General features: G+C 33.2%; 2 protein-coding genes and 1 long non-coding RNA gene across 5 annotated transcripts; all 3 read right to left on the reverse strand.

Moving 5' to 3' along the window:
- Positions 1–58: 58 nt before the first annotated feature.
- On the reverse strand, positions 59–591 carry LOC147949348 (uncharacterized). The gene is made up of 2 exons (XR_015574620.1): positions 329–591; positions 59–217 (listed from the first exon to the last, which is right to left on the reverse strand). It is a non-coding gene; the product is annotated as an uncharacterized LOC147949348 (long non-coding RNA).
- A 1,135-nt stretch (positions 592–1,726) lies between these two features.
- Positions 1,727–6,326, reverse strand: LOC104742926 (protein MADS AFFECTING FLOWERING 5-like). Its single transcript, XM_010464017.3, has 7 exons — positions 6,030–6,326; positions 3,684–3,741; positions 3,068–3,129; positions 2,869–2,968; positions 2,701–2,742; positions 2,357–2,398; positions 1,727–1,987 (listed from the first exon to the last, which is right to left on the reverse strand). Exons 1-7 carry the CDS (start codon positions 6,212–6,214, stop codon positions 1,883–1,885), a joined length of 594 nt encoding a protein of 197 aa, XP_010462319.1. The 5' UTR covers positions 6,215–6,326; the 3' UTR covers positions 1,727–1,882.
- Positions 6,327–7,264: 938 nt separating this feature from the next.
- On the reverse strand, positions 7,265–11,873 carry LOC104742944 (protein MADS AFFECTING FLOWERING 5-like). 3 transcript variants are annotated; one of them, XM_019238657.2, is made up of 8 exons: positions 11,539–11,873; positions 9,077–9,138; positions 8,890–8,963; positions 8,559–8,620; positions 8,354–8,453; positions 8,192–8,233; positions 7,925–7,975; positions 7,309–7,551 (listed from the first exon to the last, which is right to left on the reverse strand). In XM_019238657.2, the coding sequence occupies exons 1-8, from the start codon at positions 11,721–11,723 to the stop codon at positions 7,456–7,458; spliced, it is 672 nt and encodes a 223-aa protein (XP_019094202.1). In that variant the 5' UTR covers positions 11,724–11,873; the 3' UTR covers positions 7,309–7,455. The 3 variants fall into 3 exon arrangements, with proteins under 3 accessions (XP_010462338.1, XP_019094195.1, XP_019094202.1); XM_010464036.3 differs by lacking the exon at positions 8,890–8,963 and having other exon boundaries at positions 7,265–7,551; positions 9,081–9,138; XM_019238650.2 differs by lacking the exon at positions 8,890–8,963 and having other exon boundaries at positions 7,265–7,551; positions 8,354–8,620; positions 9,081–9,138.
- Positions 11,874–12,183: the final 310 nt, after the last annotated feature.

Raw genomic sequence — 12,183 nt, forward strand, 5'->3', positions numbered from 1 at the left:
TTGACCAGAGAACGGATGAAATGTCTAAATATGAAGTTATATGTTGACAACAATGGCATTGTAAAGATATTTGTTGGTGAAGTACTATTATTGAAATCATATGAAATGAGAAACAAAATAATAACTGAAGTATTATCATCAGAACATCATTGTTTGGGCAACTTCTATATTCTCTTTCTAAGCATTGATTTCTTGAAACATTCCTTTAGCAGCCATCCTGCAAATCCATTGCCACCAAAAAGAAACCATATGTCAGGACACACCCATATACATACATACACCATATAAAAGCATATACGAGAAATAAAACATCATACGCAAAACATACCGAGGTGGCTTCTTGTGGCATTTGGTACCAATACAATCGTGAATGCATTTTGCTTTTTCGACAAAGAAAATTTGGCACGAACTAATGCACCTATCTTCACAAGCTGCATATGATTCACTCATTGCTGGTAATGGCATCATCGTCAGTGCCATCATCATCACTATCATCATCAACAACATACACTTCTTTTCCATCTTCTTTGTGTGTGTGTGTGTGTGGTATGATGTCGTATGTGTGTTGTTGTTTTCTCTTGTTGATTTACTTTACTTTACTAATACCAACCCCTATTTATAGCTATTAACCTTCTCCATTATTGGAACCATATCGTTACTTTGAATATGAAATATTACATAGACAATTAAGCTCAACGGAAATTAAGTTCATTCTAATATTCGTGTTGACCAATGAAGTATATTATAATCGTATTCTACATGTCTAACCTAAATTGTGTAGAAATTACTTTTATTTCTTGCCAAATCTATACTACAGATATGTAACCGTTGCCATGAAAATAAAATTTGAAAATGTAAATCCAGCTATAGAAAATAAATATTCTTTAAGAGTTCAACAGAAATTAAATTACACTTGCCTATTTTATTGGTATCAGTCAATAAAATCGAAATATTCCGAATTTATTATCACATTAGAGAACAATATATCATCTGACCGATGTAATTTTTACTATGTAACTGTTGCCATGAAAATAAAATTTGACAACTAGCTATGGAAAATTACACTTACTATTTTAATTGGTGTTGATCAAAAAAAAAAAAAAAACTATTTTAATTGGTATCTCTCTATTAATGAAATCGAATATTCTGAATTTATTATATCATTTACTTCACCGTCTATTTGTTGGGTTTTTTTTGTTTGTTTAATGATGGGCCGATATATCTAACAGATGGGCCGATTATGGACTTAACCTGACAGCTAAGACAATTCCTTTACATGCTTTTTACTGAGTTATTTTTTTTACGGTTTTATTTTTAAGCAGAGTTATCGATATCATCATCACTACAATTTTTAATTCTCCCTGAAAAAAGAGAAAAGAAAAATTCAAATTTAACAGCTAACTAAAAATTCATTACTAATAAGAATATGCTGTTGTATCTTTGCCACGAAGGTAAAGTAAGAACAAACTTAGCGATTAAATAACAAAACTAATAGTAGTAGGTAGTCTTGGCCTTAAAGGTTCTTCAAGCTGAAGAAAGCAAAACTTTAGTTAAAAACAAACTCTCATCAATTTCCTTATTTCAGATAAGAACAACACACAAAAAAAAAAAACAGTCTGTGATCCTCTCACCGAAGGTAACAACAACAACAACAACAACAAAAGTCCATATCTTTATTTTGATATATTTTTCTACTTTTCTATAAACTTCTCCGCAGCATGGGGAGAAATTAATTAAAGATAAACTTTTATTTATGATTATGTATAGAGAGAGAGCTTCCTTATGATTTACAAATATATATATATATATATATAAATGAACTTTTGTTACTTCTTTATTTCTGAATCAAGAAGGATGGTGAAAAATCAGCCGATGATGGTGGTTACTTGAGAAGCCTCAGAGTCGCCGGTGGGTTGTTGCCGGAGTTATTTCCCGGTGACATTGCTCTTTCATCCTCTGTTTCCACAAGTTTCTTCATCTCCCTTATCTGTAAGAATTTCCATTACATTTATTTATAACAGATACTTGATATATATGATTACTTTTACAAGATTTAGATTTCAGAAGCATATGGTATTTTTGGTTTTATGTATTCATATGTATAATCCATTACTTAAGGCCTAAACTATCAACTGTAAGAAGCTTTTTTTGTACAAGTAAATAAAGATTTTGAAAGCATGTTTTCTTATATATATAAAATATATCAAAGTCTTTTAGCTTTGATAGTTCGTACGTATGTAGTAGTATAGGCAAAAGTGCATATATGTTGTGTCTCTCTTATCCAGTGTCCATCTATACTGTGTGTAAAGTGGTTAGATTAGCTTCTAGAAGCATAAGAGGTTGTGTCTTTTTTTACCTGGCTAGCGAGGACCTTGTTTTCTTCTTTCAGCAACTTCTCCTGTTTGGACAAGATCATAAGGTCATTCGAGTTTCTAACAGATTCTAAACCATCCTCATCTCAGTTGGGTGAATTCACCAATTTGATCAAAATTTTCACCACGTCTTTTTTTTTTTTTTAAATCAACTTTCACTAGAGTTTCATCATTTAAATGAAACCAAAATAAATAAATCAAGACCAAAAGACATATATCTAATCTAGAGAGCTAAACTAGTGTTCTGCATACTCTGAGGTTAAGCGGAGTCAAGAATCAGCATAGCCTAACAATGGTTAGGACAGTGATTAAAACCAAAATCACTAACCTTATCCTGAAGGGTCTTCACAAGCTCCATCATTAGCTTTGTCTGTAACAAAACATTGAGGATTGTGTCAATCGGGAAACATGATCCAAAATCAGGCAAGATCCAAAGACTGTTCTTGGAAAACGAAAGAGATAGAAGCAATCACTTGTGGTAGCAGCATATATATACCTTCCTAGCTCTAGTTACAGACAGAGCTTTCTTGAACTGCTCTTCTATGGAAATTAGAGATTCTACACTTGCATTATCACCTTTCGCTTCTTCAAGCTTGCTGCATATATTTTATTCAAGGATTCACAATATAAAAGAAAAGAGAAACTTTTTTTTCTGATTAGAGGACGAGTGCGGAAAAAGGGATCCTAGTGCTAACCATTGAACTATTTCTAGTAACTCCTTGTTTGAAACATAATCCGGAGTTTTTTCTACAAGATCCTGCCATGAAAGAAAGATTGTAAAATTATTGTGTTGTAAGATACACAAATGCTTCAACACTCCAGAGTTAGATTTGGTATGCGATAAGTTTCTAAACTTATCATATACCTTCTAATGCACAAGTAGTGTGAAGAACGGAAAACCTCTATGCCGATATCTTCCCACAATGTTAAAAGACACTACACAAAGTATTCACATTAAAACCATCTAAAATGGACTACACGAGCTAAGCTTCAAATGCTAATCGGTCTCAATCATATATGCTTTAGACTGCTTTGGGAGCAACGAGTGTATATATAGATGACAATATACGATTATAAGCCTAGAAAACTAAATTTGGTTTATACGTAAGTTTACAACCTTGTTGTAGAATTTCTAGTACAAGTACTTCCATATACTCCAGTCTTTCCCCACAATGACAAGGCACTACATATAGTATCCACATAAGACATAACAACCATCGCAATGGACTATAATCTATCATCTAAATGCTCATCTTAGTTACTGTACCCATTCCCCTGACCAGATGTGCAAGGTTTTAAGAAAAAACTTACCGAGGTTCTACGATCTTTAACATTTTTTGCTTCATAATGACTGAGGATCTTGGCCATGCTGGAGAAAAATCAAGAAAGAAACAAAAAGGCAATTAGATATAATCCATGCCGAACTATTTTGAAACCACGAAACAAATAGCTATAGAGACTTTCATAGAGAACGAAATCTTCTTTATATATATACATGATATATATAATATCAATTGAGTTATAGCATCAATTTGTGTTACTACACTCAATTAATCACAATTTTGTTAACCTTCCTTGAGGCTAAAATGTTTAGTTATATGGCTTAAAAAATAACACAAGGTTTGTTAACTAATAGTTTTTTTTTTTTTTTTTTGTATATTTCAAACTATATATTCATATTCATACTGATAGACTTCAGTTTAATTTTCCGGTACACAATTTTCTCTTTCATTTTGATGTCAATGCATATACATTATAAATTTACTACCGAAAACGTAAATCTAAAACTCAAATGCTCTACTTTCTAACTTTGCAGTAACAACTCTAATCACCTTTGCAGCCTCTCAATATTTTGACTTATTAAGTCTTGGATATATATGTTCATTGCACAAAATGAGCAATTTATTCATATATATGAGTATTTAATTGCACACTACTTGCTTATCATTATCAAAGCCAAACCAATGATCGAATTTTTATCACATTTTCAAACTAACAGCAGTCCAGATTAGTATAACTGGATGGCTAGTTGAAAATGATATTGGCCCTTAAAACGAACTTAAGTGAAAAATCTCCAAAAGGTGATGAAAACTAACAATTTGTATATGAAAAGCTATAACTACCCTCCAACCTCCACATAGTATTAAAGCCCTCACACAATCACTCCAAACTGGACAGTCGAAAACAAAATTTTTGGCTATAAACATCCTTAAACAATAAGCAAAGAAAACGGGACTAGCATTTCAGGGAAGGCTACAAATTGATAGGGTTGAGCCCAATGAAGCCCAGAAAGACACGCCACAAAAGCTAACGTATGCATGATGGCGCCTTTAGGTCTTATAGAGCATTATAGCCTATAGGTGGTCTACTCCTCTCAAATGTGAGAGTCACAGTCACAAGTGAAAACACTTTTATATAGTGCCACTGAGTTAAGGTATGAAAGGAGCGACTAAAGAAACTTAGCTACAACTAGAGTTGTAAATCTTGAACAAAAGAAAATTTCCATTACTTCTATCTACAATTTATGCATAATACTTGCGAATTTAACATTTGCACTTACATGATCACCCATTTAGTAGAGTTACTATGAAGGCAATGCCTCCCCGGCCCCATTTCTGTAAGGACTCAATTCGGTTCATTGTAGATCACATTATAGAGGGAAAAAACAAGATTACATGTATTGAACAAAATGGATGAAGAGGCTCACTCTATTTGGCCCATGAGACCCAACACCTCAACAAGGAAAAAAAAATGAATTTGAAGAAGAAGAAAAAAAGGAAACATTATTAGAAGAGGAAGAAAAGAGCTACTCAGTAACGTAGACTCATGCATCTTGCAAGTTGTTATATGCACACACAAAAATTACAATTAAAGATAGATTAAATTATATAGCCTTGTGATTTGTACTAGTGTCATCGCCATGCTACTAGGAGTGGACAGGTGTGATATATCGATGACAAATAAGAAAGAAAATTAATACTCGATCAAAGGAGTAATTAATGAATGAAGCATCTCTCAAACAATGAATTAGAGAGTCTTCATTATAAAGAACTTCAATTAACCATCAAAATCAATTAAAGGAGAAAGTAGTAAATCATCTAGAAAAATGGGACTCGTTTCCACTAGATTCTTGATCCATAGCATTACCCCAATCAATGTAATTTCTCTCAAGTAGTCCCCCAGAGGTGCATTGAATTGGGTAAAGAGGGTATAAGGTGCCTAGACTTAAGTCTCAATTTAAACAATAATAATGTACATTGTTCTTACAAAACTTTTAACAGCTAAAGATTGAGTTGCAAATACCAATAAACAAACATGAATTACGGATAACCACGTGTAGAAACGAATCTATTAAAATGCATGCAAAAAAAAAAAACCAAATCCCTCCAACAAAATTCAATTAAAAATAAAATAAACAAAAAAACGAACACCAAGAACATTTCTTCCGCCAGTACCACATTGTTTAAAATCTTAGAATCAATTAAAACCTACACATCGATTATTTAAAGATGAAGAAACACAACAAGATACAAGCTTATAAAGATTCGAAGGGAACACATACAAGAAGAACCCTAGTTTCATAGTACTATTTGGAAAAGAAAAAAAAAGGAATCTATAAGATAAGAAGAGGAGAAGAATGGTGTTAATTAGTTATACCTGTCGCCGGAGGAGAAGGTGTAGAGTTTGCCGGTGGAAGAGACGATGATAAGAGCAACGGAAGAGCCACAGAGAACTGAGAGTTGACGAGCTTTCTCCATGAGACCATTGCGTCGTTTACAGAAAGTGACTTGTCTACTGTTTTTGTCCTCAATTCGTTTGATCTCAACTCTTCTTCTCCCCATGGCTTTCTTCTTTTCTCCGACACGTCTAAATGCCCTAATTTTTTTGATTCTGATGTCTGTATTATTTTGGTCGGAGAGACGCTTTCCATTTTTATTCCTTTTTTCTCTTTTATTTTTTTTTTGAGCAAAAATTTCATTCTTCTTATGTCAATGAACATAGTAGTAATGAGTGTTAATTACAAAAATTAAAAGAGCAGCTAAACGGCGCGTTTTAATAGAGTCTAGACACGTATTAACCGCATGCCGAATTCGCTGAGGGCGCGTTTTCATTTCCTGTGGTCTTTTCGTTTATTATATTTTTTTTATCTCTTCGTTCATATGACCAAGTAGCTTAAAACTTTATTATATATAGTACATATCAAGTAAATCCGAGTTATAAGCAAAAAGAAAGGATTTGGATTTGTAAACTTATGTTCGGACCTCCGGACCAACCACAGATGTGACAGTTGTACTTTAAGTAATGTTGTTGATACTCTAAAACTCTAACCTCTATTAAAACGTGGCTTCTAAATTTTGAGCCCCCGATTTAATCCGGTTTCGACTTTGCCAGCTCGAGTGAAGCTTAGCTATTGATCAAACAAACTAGTGAACTACTACTACTACTCCTAGTAGGCTAGTACCCACCAAGTGACTTGTCAAGACATTGGTTCATCTCACCCACAGTAATGAGTATGTATTGGGCCGTACGCAACACAATTATTGGTCTGGAACATATAAAAAAACACAAAAACATTTGGGCTGGGCCTTGTAAATTGTAACAAGTCTTTTACCGACCTTCCGCCTAAAAATATATATATATATATTTTTTTTGGATAAAATAGTTCCTAAAAAAAAGGCACAGAAACTCTTATCTTAATCACACATCACTCTGATCTAAATTTTTCCAAATGGCCGACAAAAAAAAAAAAAAAAAAATTCCCAATTAAAAAAAAAAACAATAAAAAAAAAACATCTGAAACTTGGCCTTATAGGGTTCTTCACGCTGAAGAAAGCAAAACTTTTGTAAACTCACCAATTCCTACTTTGCAGACAAAAACAACACACAAAACATAAGAAACAATATTTATTGATTATCTTGTCTCCGAAGGTAATAATACAAATCAAATACATTTATTTGATGCTTCTTCCCTCAAATCTCTCCGTAGCAGGGGAAAGAAGAGGATGATATTTCACATATGTATCTTTTCATAATCAGATTTTTTTTGTACACTTTTAAATTTTCGAACCGTTGGTGATGGTGGTTACTTCAGAAGCAGGAGAGTCTCCCGTGGGTTCTTGCCGGAGCTTTTTTCCGGTGACATTACTCTTGCACCCTCTGGTTTCAGAGACTTCTTCATCTGTAAGAAATTTGTTTTTTATATATTTAGTTTTCTTTTCCTATAGATTTTGACAGTAAATATTATTACTAAGAATCTACATTTTGTAACCATGGTTTTATCATTGAAAAAAAAATAAAACAAAAACTATAAGTCTCACTCATAATTTTGTAGCATCCATCAGTCCTTTAACTTTCATCTGTAATAAACTTTCTTACCGTTTAAAAGCATGTTTCTTAAGAATGAAAAAAAAACCAAGAGTTATTAGCTCAGACAAAATTTACTATCCATCAGAGTACTGTCATATACGTAAGTAGTATATGCAAGTATTTTTGTGAATCTAATGTATAGAAATGATTTATTAGCTTCTAGAAACATAAGAGCAGTATGGTACCTTCGATAGCTGGCTAGTCAAAATCTGGTTCTCTTCTCTCAGTAGCTTCTCCTGTTTGAAACAACATCAACATTCCTAGCATTTTGGTGATTCATCGAGGGGGAAAGTGACATTTGATTAATTTTTTTAATGTTGCCTTTTATATAATTTGCAACCAAGAATATAACTCAGGAGCTAAGACAAGACCACAAGACATATCTAGAGAGCTGAACTTGGTCTAGTAGAATTCAAGAGTCTTGGGATGGGAATATAAACTAAAACACTAACCTTCTCTTGAAGGGTCTTCACAAAGTCCATCATTAGTTCTGTCTGCCAAAAGACATTAAGAGTTATGTCAAACCGGGAAAATAAATGGTCTAAAATTCTACATCCAAACAATGATTCTTGAGCTTTGTAGAATCTATACTTAATTAGTAGCAGCATTTATACCTTCCTATCTCTAGTTACAGAGAGAGCAGTCTTGAGCTGCTCTTCCAGAGACTTTAGAAAATCTATACTTGCATTATCGCTTTTCGCTTCTTCAAGCTTGCTGCATATATTATATGCGTAGATCAACAAAAAGCCAAAAACAAAAACGAAAAGTTTGATAGAGAGAGAGAGAGGAGGAGGGGGGAAGCGGAGTCTTAATGCTAACCATTGGACTATTTCTAGTAACTCCTTTTGTGAAAGATAATTCATACCCTTTTCTGCAAGATCCTGCCATAAAAGAAAGACTCTGAATTTCTTGCGTTTTTAAGACCTCGAATATACAAAACCGGCAGCGAAGAACTACCTACCTCTATGCTAATCTCTTTCCATAATGTCACTACACAAAGCATCCATGTCACAACCATCTCAATGGACCAATCTAACTAAGCTTACACATGCTCATCTCAATTACATAATCATTAGAAGACTTTTAGAGCAATTAGTATATAATGACAATATATGATTCTGACCCTCAAGAACTAAGTTTGGTATACGACAAGTTTGAAATCATGCCATAAACTTTCTAGTGCAATACCGATTGTAAAGAACATGTCATCTCTATTTTGGATCTCTCCACAATAATGGCAAGGCAAAAAGAAAACATAACAAACATCTTTATTGACAGTAAACTAGCTTCCAAATGCTTATCTCAATCACCTATGCCAGCGAGGTTCTAAGAAAAACTTACCGAGGTTTCAGGATCATCAGCCTGCTGTATTTCAACACGACTGAGAATCTTGGCCATGCTGGAAAGAGATTAAGAGATAAACACAAAGGCATTAGATATAATCTATGCAAAACTATTTTGGAACTACGAAACACATAATATTAAATAGAGAGAAAGAAAATATTTATATATAGACCTGTTATTTCTATCATTATTTGTATTAATTAGTGTTATTTATAACCTTACTCAGCTTGTATATAGGTAATAATAGTACATAAGGTTCGTTAACTTTTTTTTTTTTTGGGTACTTTTTCTAACGAGATGTCCATATTTTGTGATGGACTTCTTTAGTTTTAGTGTCATTTTGTCAGTCCACAATCTTCTCTTTCATTTTTATGTCATGCATATATATAGGAAATAAATCTGCTCTTCTAATACTATATCAACTTTGCAATAACTACCAAGTTCATCTCTATGTTTTTGTTATATGTAATCAACTTTGCAGCCCCTGATTTTTTTTCAACTTTGCAAGGTTTTGGATATATATGCAAAAGATGAACAAATTCTCCCTATGAGTTTAAATAATTACCTCACTATTTTCTTATCAAAACTACATCAATGATTTTAAGTTATGTTAATTTAAGGAACTAATTAACAACAGTCCAGAAAACAATAACTGAATAGATAGACTGAAAAAGATAGTTCCTCTTAGAAAAATGTTGATGAAATTCATGCTCGTTTAAGAACCCCAAACTTCATGTTACACAACTAACCGAACTAGAAGACTGAAAATAAACCTTTGCCTAATGTACATAGGATTTTGAAATACTTCTTAAACGTTCAATAAGCCAAGAGAGATTGGGGTTTAGCTTCTTAGGGGTTGAAAGTTCATAGGATTGAGCCCAAATCAAGGCCACAAAACACATCAGAAAAGTTATAGCTTATGGTGTTGAAGTGCCTCTAAGCATTATAGTCTATTTTATTGCTATCCTATGATATTTTTCATGGATACCTACCCTCTTTTCACAAATTCATTCCTACTTTGTGATCTATTTCAGGATTTCAATATATAGAGTGAAATTTGATTCACTTGATCTCCACGTTGCTAATAGCATCCTAAGGTGTGATTTGAAACTATGCAATTAGTGAGGCACATAAAAATCACAAGCTCAAGTGAAACACTTTTACGGATAATGCCACTAAATTAAGGTACCAAAGGAATTAGCTATTACTAGAGTTTTGAATAAAATAAAATATGAAGCCAAAAGTGAAAATTGAAGCCAAAAGAAAAAACTTCCACTATGGTCCTATCTATAATTCGTGCATGTTAGTTGCCAATTTAACATATGTACTCTCTGATGATCAAGCATTTGTGCTGTTAAAATCAAGACAATTCTACGAAGCTTTGTATTTAGCGATGAATGGTTTATATTCCCATCTTTACAAGATCTCTCAGTTCCAGCCATTGTAAGAAATTTATAAAGGAAAAACGAAAAATATACAATTAATGTATGGAACCAAATGATGGTAGAGAGAGTTTATTTGGCTCATGAGACCCAATAACTCAACACAGTTCTTTTTGTTAAGGCATTGCAAAACAGAAGGGAACAACAATTCAAGAAAAGAAAGAAAGAGCTACTCAGTATGTACACATGTTTGGGGCTTGGAGTCCAATGGTTTAAACTATTGTCATCGTAATGTCATAACAAAATGTGCGTGATTTATAATGGATAAAAAGGAGAGAAAATCAAAATCCAATCAAAGGAGTGACTACATTTGACCATTTAAATCAACTAGCAACCTTTTACTTAAGTAAACAAACCATAAATAAAAGAACTAGTAAACAAATCATCTACAATTAATTAATACACTTGTAGATAACCAAATAAGTACTTTACATATAATGTGGCACCTATTCCAATCTAAATTAAGACCCCTAATCAGCTGCAATACTTACTTTATACTTTATCAAATCTACCGGAGGTGCATTGCAGCATTGAGTAAAAAGAGGATAATTAATGAGGATGACTAATCTCAAAAATTAAACAATGTACATTGTTCTTCTATAACTCAACAACAGATGAAGTACACAGAAATTAAAGATGAGTTGAAATCCGAATAGACAAACATACAATACGATTACCACGTGTAGAAAAATCTCTCCAAGTGCATGCAATAATATTCCCGAAAAAAAAAAGATAAAAGAAAGAATACAAATCCCTCCAACATATATGAAACACAATAGAAAATGAAAAAAAAAAGACACAAAACAAACACCAAGAACATCTTTCGCCGCCACATTGTTTAATTTTAAATTTGTTTAAAGCTACACATCAATCACGGAGAAGAACAAAAACAGGAAACTCATCTTAAAGATTCAAAAGGGGGGGAAAACAAAACCCTAGTTCTTTATTAGGTTCTCTCAATGTTTCTCGAGAAAGTTTTAACCAAAGAGAGAGGAAAAGATAGTGTTAGTTACCTTTCGCCGGAGGAGAAGCTGTAGAGTTTTCCGGTGGAAGAGACGATGACAAGAGCGACGGAGGATTCACAGAGAATTGAGAGTTGACGAGCTTTCTCCAAGAGACCATTGCGTCGTTTACAGAAAGTAACTTGTCGACTGATTTTGTCCTCGATTCGTTTGATCTCCACTTTTCTTCTTCCCATGGTTTTGATCTCCGACTAGTCTTATCTCCTAATTTTGATTCTGATGTCCGTCTTACTGGCCGGAGGCACTGAACGTTTTTGCTTTTTTATTATTTGTTCTTCTTTTTTAATTTTATTTTCCTTTTTTATTGGTTTTGAGCAAAAATTAGTGAAGTGTTTTTTTTCTTTTATTTTGTTTTGTTTTGTTTTGTTTAAACGAGAGAGAGAAAAAAAAAAAAACTGACACACACGGTAAGAGTACTAAACGGTTCGTTTTGTTACAGCTAAGACACGTGTTAACGCATGTCGAATTACCTGAGGGCGCGTTTTTGTTATTATCTCTTCGTTGATCACAAAATAATGTGAAACGAATGCATAATGAATTGAAATTTTACTTTCGGGTTTACTCGTATACGACTTACTCCGTCCGGTTCCACTGTTTCTGGGCTCTCGGGTTGTAATCTAAATTCCATTTCTGGTA

This window comes from Camelina sativa, chromosome 2, assembly GCF_030686135.1.
Source record: "Camelina sativa cultivar CO46 ecotype springtype chromosome 2, ASM3068613v1".
Lineage (NCBI taxonomy): Eukaryota > Viridiplantae > Streptophyta > Magnoliopsida > Brassicales > Brassicaceae > Camelina > Camelina sativa.